Consider the following 17452-nt stretch of genomic DNA (forward strand, 5'->3'; position numbering starts at 1 on the left):
AAGGGTATGAGGAAGTTCATGGAGGAGGTCAGATGGGCATGACTAAGCAAAAAAGCAAAAGGCATCAATAAAATGTTTTTTTTAAATAATTTATTTTAAAAAATAAAAAAATAATTGATTTTGCAATAAAAGGTAGCTAGCAAGCAATGGGTAAAATTATTTTTTTAAACATTTATTAATAATCATTTTTAACATGGTTACATGATTCATGCTCCTACTTTCCCCTTCACCCCCCGCACTCCCCCCACCCATGGGTAAAATTATTAAGAACTCTTAGACCAGATAATTATAGTTATCATATCATTATCACTAATAAAACCTTTCAAGAGCAATATTTTAGGCTAGAAAGTTCTACATTAAGTTCTGAAAGGAAACTAGCTGACTTATGAGCAAAAGCTTCCTACTGTCATTGAATGCTATCAATTTTATCTACACTGTCTAACAAATTAGCCACTAATCTTATAAATACTCCAGTTGTCATAGTAAAAGTACATGGTACCATACATATTTAAATGAACATTCAGATCCTGTACCTTAAAAGCTGATTCAGAGGATAACTGTAAAATAGTAGTCCTTATCAAAAAAGATTTCTTTAATATACAATTGCTTCATTTAAAGAATAAAGGATCATATAAAGTCTTTCCTCAACATTCAAAGCCCTCAAATTAAAGCTATTTTGAGAAGCAGTTCATGTCACTGACTATCAGCTCTGTTAGCTCTTTTGCCTAGCCTACATATGGTTCTCTGCAACTTGGAAACCACTGTTCCTAGTCCTGACCCTTGGGATCAAGCAGATGCAGATTATTCCCAGGTCCACAAAGCATTTCAAATACTTAATGACACCTATTGTGTCTCTCTTGAATTTCTCTTTTCTGATCAAAGATTGTTTCCTCCTTCCCTCTCCACTTTGGGTAGGATGGTCTTTGTACTTCTCCAGGCTCCTTCACCTCACCAAATGCTCCCAGAAATTACTCTATTTTGTCTTTATTTATCTAGGGACAAGATGTTTCCCTCTGGTGGAATGTTAGCTCCTTGAAGGCAAAGACTTTCATCTGTCTCTATATTCACATCTCCTAGCATCCTTCCTAGAAGTATCAATTGCAAAACAGAATAGTGGTAAGAGGTAGGCAATTGGGGTTAAGTGATTTGCCTAAGGTCACACAGCTAGAAAAGTCTGAGACCACATCGGAACCCAAGTCTTTCTGACTCTAGGCCTGGCACTCTATCCCACTGAGCCACTTAGCTGCCCAACCAATATTCTATTTTTTTTAAATAAAAATAAGTTTTATGATTGTTTTTTTAAAAATGTCCCCAATCTTCCACTTCCTTCCCCTCCAAGATGGGTTTTACATATGAAGTCATGTAAACATTTCCCATATTAATCCTTTTGTGGAAGAAAACCACCCCACCCCCCCCCCCCCCCGCCTCCCAAAAAAATTTTTTTAAGTGAAAAAAATTTCCTTTATTCTGGATTTAGACTATCAGTTCTTTGGAAGCAGATAGCATTTTTTACTATGAGTCCTTTCAGATTGCTTCGGATCACTGTGTTGCTAAGAATAGCTAAGTTATTCAGTTGTTCATTGCATAATATTGCTGTTATGAGAGCAACTAGGTAGCTCAGTGGATTGAGAGTCAGGCCTAGAGACAGGAGTCCTGGGTTCAAATCTGACCTCAGATACTTCCTACCTGTGTGACCCTGAGCAAGTCACTTAACCCCCATCACCACTTACCCCCTTACTGCTCTTCTGCCTTAGAACCAATAAACAGTATTGATTCTAAGATGGAAGGTAAGGGTTTAAAAAATAATAATAAATATTGCTGTTTACTGTGTACAATGTTCTGGTTCTGCTTGCTTCACTCTGCATCAGTTCATATAAGTTTTTCCAGATTTTCTTAAGCTCCACCTGCCCATCATTTTCTGACTTTCTTAGAATCTTAGAATTTCTTAGTGTATTGGTTCCAAGGCTGAAGAGTGGTAAGGGCTAAGCAATGGAGGTTAAGTAACTTGCCCAGGATCACACACAGGTCACACAGGTCGTTTTCTAAGGAACCAAATGTGGTAATTTGGGTGAAGCATTTCATGGGGTTTTAAGGGACTTCTCCTTATACTATGTAGATGGGTGGTATTTGTGGATTTGCCCAGGGTCACACAACTAGGATATCTGAGACCAGATATGAACCTAGGACCTCCTGTCTCTAGGCCTGGTTCTCAATCCACTGAGCCACATTTCTTATCATCATTTCTTATTTCTTATACCACAAAAGTATTCCACAATAATCACATACTATAATTTTACTTAGCCATTCCCTAATTGATGGGTATCTCCTCACTTTCCAATTCTTTGCTACCACAAAGAGCCTATCTAAATATTTTAGTATATATATAGGTCCTTTTCCTTTTTGCTTTTTCATTTCTTTGGGATACTGTGAAAGGGAATTCTTGGTTCTCTGCGAGTTCACATCTTACTCAATGCTAGGTGAGAACAACTCAGAAACTTAAGACTTGAGAAGCTCACAAACCACTTAGTGAGTTGACACCTTACTTGAGAACAAGCCAGAAATTGAAGAGTTCACACACTCAGAAAGGTGTGGTTCCAAAAGTGAGAACTCAGACAATTTGGAAACTGTGATTGGCCCCCATGAAAAGGGGCAGGGACAGGAAACCACCATAAAAGCCATGAAAAACCCTGAGCAGTCAGTCTGGTGAAGAAAGCTGGTGAAGGAGGCTAATAGAGAGTGAACTCCAAGAAGAGAGCCACTCCAAGAAGGAAGTCAGCTTCAAGAAGAAGGTTGGTTCAAAGAAGAAAGTAGGCTTTAGAAGTCACCTTCAGCTCCAGTCATTGTCTTGGTTGAGTGGATAGCTGGCTTCCCTTCCTGTCTTCTGGAGATAGTTTAATTCTGATTGAAGGTTAACAAGTCCTGGCTGAGCCAAGCATTGTAACAATATTTAGTTGGATAGGCTAATGTCTTTTCTATCCTTTTGTATTTCACTCTTTTTACCTCTTTTATAAATAAAAGATTTACAATTTTCATATATTTATTCAAACCATTAAGTTTAACACTTACAATACAAACCTAGAAATGGTATTGCTGGATTAAAGGGTATGTACCTTTGGATATAGATCCAAATTGCTCTCCAGAATGGTTGAATCAATTTACAAGTCCCCTAACAAAGCATTAGTGTTTACATTTTCCCACATCCCCTCCAACTTTTATCATTTTCCTTTTCTATCATACTAGCCAATCTGATAATTGTGGAGTAGTTATCTCAGAGTTGTTTTAATTTGAATTTCTCTAATTAATAGTGGTTTAGAGCATTTTTTCATACGACTATAGATAGCTTTAATTACTTTGAGAACTACCTGTTCATATCCTTTGACCATTTATCACTGGGGGAATGACATATATTCTTATACGTTTGATTCATTTCTCTGTGTATTTGATAAATAAGGTCTTTATTAGAGAGATTTGGAAAATTATCTTTCACCATTATGATCACTGTGTATTACTCTCCATTTATTCCTAGTTTATCCTTTTTTTCTCTTTTCATTCTATTCATTCTCAAAAAAGTTCAGCTTCTAATCACCACATCCCCCAATTTGCCCTCTTTTCTCTCAGCTCCTCCCATTACTCTTTCTTCCCCTACTACTTCTCCATATACTAAGATTTATATGTCCAATTGATTGTGTACGTTCTTCCCTCTTTCAGTCAATTCCAATGAGAGTAAAGCTGAAGCCCTCTCTTCCCCACCTCCCCCATTTTCCCCTCCATGGTAAAAGCTCTTTCATGTGAGATAATTTATTCCATTCTATTTCTTGCTTCCCCATTCTCCCAATGTATTCCTCACCTCTTAATTTTATTTTTTAGATATCATCCCATCATATTCAACTCATGCTCTTATTCTCTTATCTATGTATATACTAACTTCCCCAATAATGAAAAAATTCTTAGGAATTATAAGAATCATCTTTCCATGTAAGAATATAAAGTTTAATCCTATTGAATATCTTTTTTTTTTTTAATTTTAAACCCTTAACTTCTGTGTATTGACGTATAGGTGGAAGAGTGGTAAGGGTAGGCAATGGGGGTCAAGTGACTTGCCCAGGGTCACACAGCTGGGAAGTGTCTGGGGCCAGATTTGAACCTAGGACCTCCCATCTCTAGGCCTGGCTCTCAATCCACTGAGCTACCCAGCTGCCCCCCTATTGAATATCTTTTGATTCCTCTTTTCCTATTAACCTTTTTTGTGCTTCTCTTGAGTCTTGAATTTGAGAGTCAAATTTTCCATTCATTTCTGATCTTTTCAGGAGGAATATTTAAAGTCCTCTATTTCATTCCCATTTTTCCCCATGAAGGATTATGCTCAGTTTTGCTGGGCAAATGATTCTTGGTTGAAGTCCTAGCTCCTTTGCCCTCTGGAATATCACATTCTAGGTCCTACAACTCTTTAATGTAGAAGCTGTTAACTCTTGTCTAACTGTGTTCTCCATGATATTTGAATCATTTCTTTTTGGCTGTTTGCAGTATTTTCTTGTAGACCAGGGAATTTGGCTATAGTATTCCTGGCAATTTTCCTTATGAGATCTCTTTTGATTGGTGGATTCTTTCAATTTCTATTTTATCCTCTGGTTCAAAATATCAGGGCAGTTTTCCTTGATAATTTCTCGAAAGACGATATTTAAGATCTTTTTTTTTAATCATGGTTTTCAGATAGTCTAATAATTTTTAGATAATCTCTCCTGTATCTGTTTTCCAGGTCAGTTGTTTTTCCCATAAGATATTTCACATTTTCTTCTATTTTTTTCATTCTTTTGACTTTTTATAATTGTTTTTTGATGTCTCATGGACTCATTAAAACTTCCACTTGCCTAATTCTAATTTTTAAAGCATTATTTTCTTCAGTGAGCCTTTGTACCTCCATTTGGCGAATTCTAATTTTTAAGTAGTTCTTCTTTTCTGTGAATTTTTGTATTATCTTTTCCTATTTAGCCAATTCTGATTTTTAAGAAAAGATTTTTAAAGTTCTTCTCTTCAATAGATTTTTGTGCCTCTTTTACCAGTTAGCTTATTGTTTTTCAAGGCATTATTTTCTTCAGTCTATCTTTCTAGGCTTTCTGTACATTTCCCTCCTTCACATACTAAAATTGACCTAAATGCTATTATTAGCTGCATGTTACACAAAAAACACCTTTTTAAATATATTTTCCCATTCATATAGATTCACTTTTTATATAGCCTTGGAAGGTAAAAGTGGTAAATAAGTCTTCTCACTTAAAAGAACTTACCGTAAATAATTCACAAAACCTAGAATAAGGAATAAAGTTGAAAGAAAAAAGTTTATAGACATAAATGCCCCTAATAAAAATAACAGTAACAAAAAAGGATGAATTTGCAATAAACATATTTTTTAAGAATGTTATATTCTGACATAACCAAGCAATAGTTTTATACTTGTAAAATTCCCTCTTTCCTGAAGAATATCATATTCCAAAATAGCTTAGTAATGGTTTTATTAAATAGTTGGGGCAGCTAGGCGGCTCAGTATATAGAGCATCAAGCTTGGAGTCAGGAGGTCCTGGGTTCAAATCTAATAGCAGATACTTCCTAACTATGTGACACTAGGTAAGTCACTTAACCCCATTTGTCTAGCCCTTCTATAATTGTTACTTAGTAAGTTTATTTTTTTAATATATAGCCTTATATGAAAATCAAGCTCTGAAAAAGTTCCAGACATTAATCCAAGTCCAAGACAGTGTTCCAGGAAGTTGCATATGACGTTTGCATTCCTGACTAAATAGTAAATTTCCTGCTGCCAAATGTCAATCATTAGTATTTCTCATACACAGAATTATTTATATAAGCACCATTTTTTAACTAGAGGGCAAACTTCCTGAAGGTATCACACATCCAGTTACCACATCACAAGACATTTCCTCAGAGATCACTCAAGGAAAAGTTTACCAGAGATAGGCATCATGAAACTCTGATGACATCTGGTCACATAACTTAAATCAATTTGGTATGTTTTTGTAGAAAGAATATGCAGCATCTCTAGATGTGATTCATTCCCATTCTTCCTTGAGAGAAGTCAACCACATTTTATTTTCTAGAAGCAACCTGCTAAGAAATTAAGAAGCTATATTTTGGAGTCAAGAATATTATAAACCAAAGATATTCTATTTTACCATCAGATTCAGTGACAATAACCAAAGTCTAGAATTGGGCCCGGATTCAAATCCAGCCTTAGACACTTCCTAACTTCAAGACCCTGGGAAGATCACATAACCCCAGTTGCCTACTCCTCGCTGCTCTTCTGTCTTAGAACTGATACTAAGATACATTATAAATAAAGATTAATCTTGGAGGCTTATTACAAGATTTATAAGCATTTATTAGTAAAGAGAAAGAAAGAGAAAAAAAGGTTTCTAACATTAGGTAAAAATCCAATCCCCCATTGCAGCAGGCACTCCAAGCCTGAGCCTGTCAGAGACGACCAGATGAGATAAGAGAGCAAGCCCAGAGACAGAATTAGTTCAAAGACCAATCTGGAAAAAAGAGGCCAACTCAGCTTCCCACCCTGGCTTTTCAACCCTAAGCTCCTACAGCCGCCCCCATCCTTCCACTAGCCAATGGCTTGCCATCTGGCTTCCGTGGTGCCCGCGTGCCCGGACACCATGGGACATGTAACTCTGACTCTATGTTGAGACTTTTCAAGATGGCCCGAATTAGAAGTCCCCTAAATATTTACCTACACAGATATAAGGTAAAGGTTTAAAAAACAAACAAGATTTAGTGGCTTGCCTAGGATCAACAGCTAGTGATTATCCTGAAGCGGGATTCAAATTTGGTCTTCTGACTCAAAAGTCTAGTATCTATTACATGTGTTACGATTAAAATGCATACAGACGGATGTAAATAGAAGTATTAATATTTTAATTAAAGCCATGTTGGTAAATTCAAGAATACCACGTGACTACTATTATTTAATTCAAATCGCCCGCCATACCTTGTCCCACCTGGCTGCCTCACAAAGAAACCTTCCACAATGACATCAGGAGTGCTTATACTGTTCGTCTAGGTAATCACACTTCCTATCTATCTGTATTACAAGAGGAATCATGGGAAATGTAGTTTCCAAGTCCCCTAAACATCCACAGGAAGTTTATATCACATATCTAAATATTTAAGGCTCAAATGAACCCCAAATCTCCACTAACACACATGATACTGCCTCTCCTAAAACAGCAGGTAAAATGGAGGCTACTTTAAAATATCCCATAATTCTGTAAGACCCTACCTTGGAAATTCAAGGATTTGTAATTAAGATATCAAAGTAACCAAACTAAGAAGGTGGCTAGGTGGCTTAATGGATAGAGCGCTGGGCCTGGAGTCAGGAGAATCTGAATTCAAATCCGGCCTCAGATACTTCCTAGCAGTGTGACTGTGGGCAAGTCATTTTAACCCATTTGCTTTAACCAACAGAAGGAAATGGCAAACCACTTTAGTATCTTTGCCTCAAAAAACCCATGATATAGGCCTACTATGGTCCATGAGGTTCACAAAGAGACAAAAATGAACAACCACAGCAGCATGACAGCTAAAGAGCACTCACTCTGTGTCAGTCTTCCCAATTCTCATTTCTCCTGTTTTCCTACAGACAGAACTGTCTTGCTTCAGACACCTATTTTGTCTTTTAAAAAATAAACAATATACTCCTCACATAGAATCATGTACTTTCAAAATGATCTGTGTTGAAAAAACATGTCCCAAAATATTTCTTTATCTAGCTTTCAAGCTATCATCACAAAACCACAGGGTTCTGCAGCAGAATCATTCTTAGGAGATGACTTAGTCCATTTCCTTCATTTTACAGAGGAACCCAAAGCCCAGAGAGGATGAAGGATTTGCCCAAGGTTACAGGAGAGATGGCCTTCAAACCTAGGTCTTTTGTTGCTCTTTCCCCTTCACCACAGACACACAGCAGGGTGGCCCAAATGGATAGAGCACTAGCCTTAGATGTGAGTTCAAGTCCTACCTCAGAGACTCATTACCTATGGGAATCTGGCCAAGTCACTTAATCAGGGTGCCTGCCTCAATTTCCTTATCTGTAAAGTAAGGATAATAACAGCATCTACCTCACCTCATAGGATTGCTGTGACAATTAAATAAAATATTTGCAAACCTTAAAGTGTTACATAAATATTAGCTATTATTTGAAAAGGTAGATTTAAAAAAACTTATAAAACATTGTTAATCTATTTTTAGCATTCTAGTTTTAGAAAAACTATATAAGTGCAAAAAGTTAATAATGTCATTAATTTTCAGAACTAGACTTTAAGACAGCATTCGGTTAAATGATATAGCCTTGTTACATAAACCTAAATTAAAATATCTTTTTGTTTAATGAACTTATCCTAGATAAAACAGAAAAAAAATATGGTAGTCCAAATCACCCTCTTTGATTCTGAAGTCCAGTAACTTCAGCAATATTTGCCAACAACCAAAGAGAAAATAAAACAACACCACGATATAGGTTAAACTTATAATGTGGGGGCTCTATTTGTATTGACAATAAACATTGGTATAAAAAAAGATTGTTATGGTATGGATTATAGGTCTGATCCAAATGGGTTTTTATGGAAATGGAAATAAAATGCCAAAGAATTTTGGTTGACTGGCACTTTCTCAAATTTAAGAGTTCTTTCTCCCTTTTCTGTTTTATTTACTTATTGGTTCAGAAATTCTCTTATAATACAGCCACGTTTGTGCTCCTGTCTTGAATTCTCAATGTCATTTTCCCATCTTTTTCTTTCATGTGTCCTTCTTCATCGCTATACTTAGCAAATGGAGCTTTGGATTTCCCAGCAAATGTGAATTTATTATATTCACTCCTAGGAGCATCATCACTGATACTGAGGCCTGTAGATATAAACCAATTTTTAACAACTTTTGTTTACAACCCTCAACCAAAAGTGATTAACTTTTGTACGTCAAGGAATGTGAATTATACATGTAAATGAGTCTGTTCAATGTTGTTCTTTAGCCATCTGCTAGATATTTATTTCATGGGGTACCTTGGGGATAAGAACTAAGAGATATCCAGGTAGTAGGATCAGAAAACCTTATGGGATTGATATTGTTAAGTCAGTGGACATGGCCTCAACAGTAGTCCTTATCTGTGATTCCAGAGCCCTAAGAATGATCTGTGAAGGTTCAAGGCACACAGTACAAATAAACATGGTTATAAACCATTCTAGAAGAGGTTTTCTCTATGGGCAAAAACATTACAACTTTGAAGTGATGCTGGAAAAATCACTCCTTATCCAACATCTTTTTAAGTTATTTTAGAATAAAAAGGCCTATTACTCATTCCCTGCAATATGCTCTGCCCCAATTAGTAGTGTTTTTTGATATTATGATACTGTTCATATATTATTCTGTGTTGTAGTGCTGTAAAACCCTGATGTAATGTTACTCAGTCAATTATCTATTTATAACTTTCTTTTTTTTTTTTTAACCCTTGCACTTCGGTGTATTGTCTCATAGGTGGAAGATTGGTAAGGGTGGGCAATGGGGGTCAAGTGACTTGCCCAGGGTCACACAGCTGGGAAGTGGCTGAGGCCGGGTTTGAACCTAGGACCTCCTGTCTCTAGGCCTGACTCTCACTCCACTGAGCTACCCAGCTGCCCCCATTTATAACTTTCTTAAGCAACTAAATGCCCCTCTAATTTTTTTTTTGACAAATACTGTATTTTCAGAGGGTCAATTAAGAGGCACCTCAGTATGCTATAAAAAGAATGAATTAGGAATCAGAGAACCTGGGTTTGAATCTCAACTAGGCACTGTCTGGGCCTTAGCTACTTCATTTGTAAAATGAAAAGATTGGCCTAGAGAGGTCCCTAAGGCCCCTTACAATCTATAGTCCTATGAATGATAGATAATAAGTTGGGAATGTGCTGGTCTACAATTGTTATCAATTCTACTAGTGATTATAGAACTTGACTCTATAGGAAATCTGAGTTCAATGTCAGCAACAGTTTGCTCTGTGACCCAATACAAGTCACTTTAATTTTTCAACCAAAAGCACTCAGATTTTAGAACACAAAGTACAATATTATCTGACTCTTGCTCTAGTTATAATTTTCATTCAACAAACATTAACTAAACATAAATGTAGGCAGAGCCTTGGTTAGTTCATGTGGCTTTCTTTCAATGCTTGCTCCCTCCTAAACAACGAAAACCAGGGAATACATTTCAGCTTACAGTTCCCTGCTTTTATCTACAGGAAAACAGGAGCTACACATTTTCCATTAGAGTGGGACAGGGGAATTGAATGGAGATAGTAGGGATAGTATTTGAAATTGTGTAATTACCCTAGCAGAGTTCATCAATGTGCTGTCATGGGGAGCAATATTTTTCAGACTTTGAAAAAAATTTTTGTGTAGGCCCGCCTCTCAGGATCTCTTCCTGTGGCGGCTTTGGTGGAGCAGGTTTTTTAAACAGGCAAGGAGAACTTAGTCAAGTGGTCTTAATTTTGTTAAATAATTAGGTGTTTTTATTTCAATTTCCTTTTTATTCCCTCTACCTCAAGTGATTATTAATAAACTTCATAAAATATAATTCTTGGAATGTTGGATACTAATTTAAATCTTACATTATTTCAAATTTTTTTCAAAGTTTGATGTACCTGACACAGTGATACCACTACTAGGCATATAGCCCCAAAAGAGAAAAGACAGAAAAGGCCCAAATATACAAAAACATCCATAGTGTTTTGGGTGCCTATAAATTAGGCAGTGATTGAACAAACTGTGGTATATAAATATAATTTATATTTATTTGTATACATATAATTTATGTAAATCTAAATTATGGCATATAAATATAATGGAATATTACTGCACTGTAAGAAATGACAGGATTCAAAGAAACCAGGAGGACTTTTATCACTTGATACAGAGGCAAGTAAGAAAAGAACCACAAGCACAATTTACACAATGAACACAAGGATTATAAAGAAAAACAATTTCAAAAGACTTAAGAACTACTACTAAATGACCAATCACAACTCCAGAGGAATGGTGACAAAACATGCTACCAGGCGGAGAGGTGACAAACTGAAAGTATAAAATGAGAAACTTATTTTCAGACCTAGCTTTACTTTGCTTGACTATGCTTGGTGACAAAAGAGTTTGGGGTTTTTTTTAATTGAGGGAACAAGGAAGCTGAGGGAAGAAGGCAACTAGTGACAGTGATGAGAGAAGAAAGAAAAGTGTCATTGCAGCATTTTTTGGAAATGTATAAAAGAGAACATCAGGAAATTCAGATGAGACATGGACAACTAATTTGAAACTAATTCTCATGCTTTAAAAAGCAGCTGTAGAGACTGGCAGTTTTAGATTTAGAGACAATCTTCTTTTTCTATCTATTTTGAATATAGAAATATTCATGTTTGTTAAGTTCTGAAGAAAAAGAAAAACAAATAAGTTGATGGACAGAAGAGTCCAATGCAAAAATTTCAGGGATATGTAAAAAATTCATTTTTCTTATTAGGATGAGACAGCTATTCTTGAGTTGAACACCTCTGGGGTGCTTTCTAAGGTTTCCAAGCACATAATCACTCCTCACACCTATAATCACAAAAGTCAACTTATTTTACTGACTTATTCTTGTTTACAAAGCCACAGAATTAAAATTACAAAAAACTTTGGATGATAGCTAAATGGTAGTAAATAGAGACTTCTTATTCCAGAGCCAAGAAGTCTTCTTTCTATGAACATATATGCCACAGTCTGGGCTAACCCATTTTGAGTGACATTTGTTCCATGGCAGTATGACCAACTGCAGTGATCTTAAGCTTTGCTGTGTGTATACCCCATTATGAAAAATGTTTTACTGCCCAGAGAGGCAGAAAAAGGGAGGTTGGGAACCTGTACACAAAAGGAAGGAGGAAAAAAGTGAATGAGTGTTGGAGGACAATGGGTGGGTGATTGTATTGAAGACAGGCCCCACAAGGGCAATAGAGGGAAATTTGACCACACACCCTTTGGGGTCAGGCCTTAACCCCCTAGGAGGGCCTAACTTCTACCTTTGTCTAGAGAATAGAATATTGGATTTGTAATCAAGATCTGGGTTCAAATCTCATCCCTGAAACCAGAGACAAATAACTAAATTTCTCTAACTTTCAGTTTTTACCTACCCTAATCCAGCTGTTATGAGCTAAAATAATGTAAAATCTTTGCAAACTTTAAAGTGCTATATGTTAGTTACTTTTATTACTAATGAAATTAATGACTGCCAGCTTCAAACTACCTCCAATAGTTTAGAGGTTTTGATACCTAGGACAATGACCACCAAACATGCCCAAATAGGGCATTATGTTAAGCCACAACTCCTTAATTTCCTCTGGGTTGGAGGGAACCTGGAAGAGCTCTTCCCCAAACTTCCATTTAAGGAAGGTTCCCAAACCATTCATTTCTTCATTTCCCAACTGGCTGCACTCCTTTGGACTTCTTGATCATTCCTGCGGAACCAGGTATCTTCCCCAACTTCTCACAGCTTTTCAGTGTACTATCTTCTACTATATGATTGTAAGCTCCTTGAGGGCAGGGAGTCTTTCTTTTTGGTATTTTTTTTTTTTTTAACCCTTAACTTCTGTGCATTGACTTATAGGTGGAAGATTGGTAAGGGTAGGCAATGGGGGTCAAGTGACTTGCCCAGGGTCACACAGCTGGGAAGTGTCTGAGGCCGGATTTGAACCTAGGACCTCCCGTCTCTAGGCCTGGCTCTCAATCCACTGAGCTACCCAGCTGCCCCCTCTTTTTGGTATTTTGGTATAATTTTGGTTTCATCAGAGCTTAGCAAAGTGCCCAGTATACAAAATTAATAAGTATGTAATGACTACTAATTATATATTAATCTCCATCAGATGTTCTATTGTTCAGCCAAACTGACTTGCTTGTATTCCCTCTCCAATGCAAAGCATCTTGAATCTCTGAGTCTGACATATATTTGTATTGGACTCTTTCTTCCTCACATCTCTCATAAAACTTCTAGCTTCCTTCAAGGCTCAGCTAAAGGGTTAGCTCCTAAATGAAGCCTTTCCCTAGCTTCTGATGCTTCCAGCCCACACAATTACCTTTTATTCATTTTGTATATATTTTGTATCTCCCTATTGGCATGTATTTCTTTCAAGAGGTGAATTCCTTGTGATCAGGAAAGTATTTTGTTGACTTTGTAACATATAGCACAAGTATCTTACACTGTAGGCATTTAATAAATGCATGGTGTCTATAAGAGTTATGGCTGCATATTTATATAAAATTTTAAAATTTCCATCTAGGATACAAAAATCCTACCTGAGCCACAAAAAAAATTATTTTACCCCATTTATTAATACTAAAGTGAAAAAAGTGAAAACAGCTATATCTAAATCTACAAATACGTGTAGTTTGTGTATATATGTGTGTATTTACCATATGTGTATATATACATATGCATACATGTAAGTAAATATAATACACATGCAAATGAAAGGATTAGCCCAAATTTGAGATCCCTAGATTTCACTAGAAGAGCATATTACATCATTTACTTATGCCAAAGCAAAGAAAAACACCTTTGCCAGAGTTATTTTTAAACTTCTCCTTTATTAGCTATTTTCTTCCTCTTTCCTCTCTTGGTTCTTCCATCCTGAATGTGATCTTGACTCACTTGTCTTACCTACCCATCACTTCTTTGAGATCTGGCTCCAGTCACCTCTTCTAAGCAGCCTTCTTTCAATGATTTTCCTCACCTCCTATGATCATTCTATAGCAGGGGTCGGCAACGTATGGCTCTTTCTGCAGGAGCCATAAAGTCCACTTTTTTTTCAGGCGCTGTTACAGGAGCCGCACTGTGAGCACTGCACGGCTCTCACGAAGTTACATTTTAAAAAATGTGGCGTTTATGGCTCTCACAGCCAAAAAGGTTGCTGACCCCTGTTCTATAGGCTGTTTTCTCTCAGCATCTGTTACTACACTTGGCACAAAATCATCCTAAGAATACTTTTTGGCCTCAGTAAAAAAGGAAACATATATAAAATACCAACTAGGTTATAAGCAAGTACTTCTTTTTCATTGTCCAGAGTAAAATGCTATCCACTAAGTGGGCACTCAAGAATGCTGAATGACTTGAAGGAAATCAGCAAGTGAAATAAAAAGTTCAACTCAAGTGCCATCTCCTGTGAGGCCTTCCTTGATCCCCACTCCCGGTTTACTAGGGCCACAACCCCCAAAATATCTGTGAAGATGTTTTCTCCCCCAACAGAGCATAAGCTTCTGGAAGGAAGGGACTGTTTTTTTTCCCCTCTGAATCTCCAGCTTTTGGTTCACAGAACTACTAAAATCTATCCACGAGTCCCATCTAAGAGAATCTCTTCTTCCTGGTTTTAGCACAATTTTTTTTCAGTCTAGCCCTATAATTTCATCAGTGTGGAGAAGCTCTAGGTATGGAAAAACTCTCCAACTATGCAGAACTGCAATTTATCTGTAACAAATCTCAAATAGTTACTTAGATCACAGCTAGTATGTGTAGGAAGGAGATGAACCCAGATCTTCCTCACTTAGAGGAAGAAAATAGAGACAGGTTCTCTATTTTCTTTCTTTCTTTCTTTTTTTAAAACCCTCACTTTCATCTTAAGAATCAATACTGTGTATTAGCTCCAAGACAGAAGACTGATAAAAGCTAGGCAATGGGGGTCAAGTGACTTGGCCAGGATCACACAGCTGGACAGTGTCTGAGGCTAAATTTGAACCTAGGACTTCTTATTCCATTCTCAATCCACCAGCCACCTAGCTATGCCCCCAGGCCCTCTATTTTCTATGCATCCTGCTTCTGAATTCCAGATAGAAGCTTATCATCTTAATACTATTTGAGAGACAATCTCAGCAATAGAAGGCCTTTTAATCTAATACATAACTGAATAATGATATCTACCAGAAGTAATGACAGCACTGCTCTAGTGAGAGGAACTTTTATCTCTGTAGCACACACCACTCTGGACAAATAAAATTATTAGTTAAGTTTTCTTTTGGATTAGACCTACAGATGTCTCCCTTTTCTTCTCCACTTCTTGTTTTGTTTTCTGGGGGCAAATGGAAGAAATCTAATTCTTCTTCCATGAAAGAGACCTTCAAATACTCTAAAGATGTCCCACCATCTTTAATTCTTTCCAAGGATCCTCTAAAGGTGAACTCCATAGGCCCCTGACTTTATTGGTAGCCCTCCTCTGGTGTTCTCCAATCTGCCAATGTCTTTTCTAAAATGTGGACCTCAGAACTGATCACAATACTCCAGGATGTCATCTGACCAGAAGACACTAAAAGACTCCCATTTTCTGGATATTCTACCTCTGTTGATACATAAAGACCTGCAATCTCACACTGCTTACTCTTTTTGAACTTTTTAAGTCTTATTTCACAAGTTTCATGCAGTCTACTGTACACATTTGGTTCCTTCTATGCCATGTTTACATGGCACTGTGGGTCAAATATAAATTAACTGCAACTGATGTATGTAAAAAGTAAGTATAAAGATTAGGCATACATATGATTTCATTGGTGTAGAAAACTTCCCATGACTATCTTCTTGTACTAGAACAGGCCTGCACCTTCTTTGCAATTTACCTTCTTAAAAGAGCTGCCTAGAGCACTGAGAAGTCACATTGCTGAGGGTCACAGAGTCTCCATGTGTCTGAGATCACATTTGAACCCAGGCTTTCCAGATTTGGGGGCAAACTCTGTCGGATAGATCAGGCTGTGTCTCAATAGTAATAAGTACAGTTAAGAAAGTATAATTTTAAATTTCTGATCCACCAAGTATTTACTTTGTGTGGTTTGTAATTTAACTGTAACACTATTTTAAGTTTCTAGTTTCAAAAGTCTCTTAAAGAGAACAGCAAGGTAGTTTAGTGGGCTAAGAATCAGGTCTACAACCTAGGTTCAAATCTAGCCTCAGACACTTCCTAGATGTGTGACCCGGGCTTTAAACCCCATTGCCTGCCCATATCACTCTTCTGCCTTGGAATCAATACACAGTACTGAGTCTCAGAAGGAAGGAAAGGGATTTTTTGTGGTGTTTTTTTTTTTTTTTAAGTCTTTTTTTTTTTTTTAAACCCTTGTACTTCGGTGTATTGTCTCATAGGTGAAAGATTGGTAAGGGTGGGCAATGGGGGTCAAATGACTTGCCCAGGGTCACACAGCTGGGAAGTGGCTGAGGCCGGGTTTGAACCTAGGACCTCCTGTCTCTAGGCCTGACTCTCACTACACTGAGCTACCCAGCTGCCCCTTTTTTTAAGTCTTTAAAAAAAGAAAGCTTGAAATTGGCACCAGACTTTTGTAAATTTAAGGGGCAGACTCTATCTTGGCAATAAACTTTCAAACTCCATGTGCTTCCATTATAAGCTAAAGCTCATTAACTAAACAAACTTGCCTTTTCTGCCTTCTCCTTTCAAAAGAGCTCCAGTCTTATTGGGTTATTGTTGAGAGTTAACCAAGAGTTAAATTCCCATAAATTAATCAGCATTTTGGTGGTATGCCCAAAACTACTGCAGGGTGTGTTTTTTAAAAACCCATCTAGGGAAGTGAGGAGTAAGAAATGAGGGCGGCTGCAGGCTGGTACTTCTCCAGTTAAATCCAATAGGTGTCATGCAGGGAGAATGCCAAACCTAAGCAAACGAAGAAAAAGTATCCCACGGAAACATTTAGAAGTTCCCGTCTTGCCCTAAATAAACCTGAATTAAACCATTCAGGGCTATAAACCATTTCGGCTGTTGCTGAACTTTTCCAGCATGAGGCATCAGTGTTTCCAAAAACGCTAAGCGGGTGACCAGAGAAATCTACTTTACTAGATAGAGAGGGATCTCTCCTGGGCATGGGGTATAGGGCAGCTCGGGCTAGAAGACAACGGCGGGGAGAAACAAAGTCACGGACTTTGTGGGCAGTGTTTGCCAAAGCTGTGTGCTGCTGTTTCTGGCCCGTGCCCGCTTTCACCCGCTGCCCACCAGCAGCACCTCCTTCCCTGCCCACCTTCCCGGTGCCCACCAGCAGTAGCACCCCCATGCCCGGGCTTACCCTCCAGCAGCACCTCCTTGCCGGCTCGCTTCAGCGCCTGCACGGCCTGGTCGTGGGTGGCCTGGCGCAGGTCGGTGCCGTTCACCGACAGGATGGCGTCGCCCAGCCGCAGAGCCCGGCTCTGGTCGGCCGCCAGCCCTGGGAAGATCTTAGAGATGAGGATGGGCATCCGGTTCTCGCGGCCGCCCTTGATGCTGATGCCCAGGCCACCCGCCTCCTGCTTCACGACCCGCACGCGCCGCACGGGCGGGGAGCCGCCTGCGGCAGCCCCGGGCGGGCTGGGCGGGCCCAGGCCGCGGCTTGGGCTGCCGGGCAGGGAGTCCCCGCCGCCGCCGCCGCCG

The 17452-nt window shown here is 38.2% G+C and overlaps 1 protein-coding gene across 2 annotated transcripts in view; it reads right to left on the minus strand.

Annotated features, from left to right (window-relative positions):
* SNTB2 (syntrophin beta 2) overlaps positions 1–17452 on the minus strand; it is a 121766-nt gene that overhangs the window by 99112 nt on the left and 5202 nt on the right. Inside the window, exon 2 of one of the 2 annotated variants that reach the window (XM_044663149.1) lies at positions 17112–17416. In XM_044663149.1, the coding sequence (XP_044519084.1) occupies positions 17112–17416 (305 nt within the window). The remainder of the gene's footprint in view (positions 1–17111; positions 17417–17452) is intronic. The other variant, XM_044663150.1, reaches the window with a different exon arrangement.

Source organism: Gracilinanus agilis, chromosome 2, assembly GCF_016433145.1.
Source record: "Gracilinanus agilis isolate LMUSP501 chromosome 2, AgileGrace, whole genome shotgun sequence".
Classification (NCBI taxonomy): domain Eukaryota; kingdom Metazoa; phylum Chordata; class Mammalia; order Didelphimorphia; family Didelphidae; genus Gracilinanus; species Gracilinanus agilis.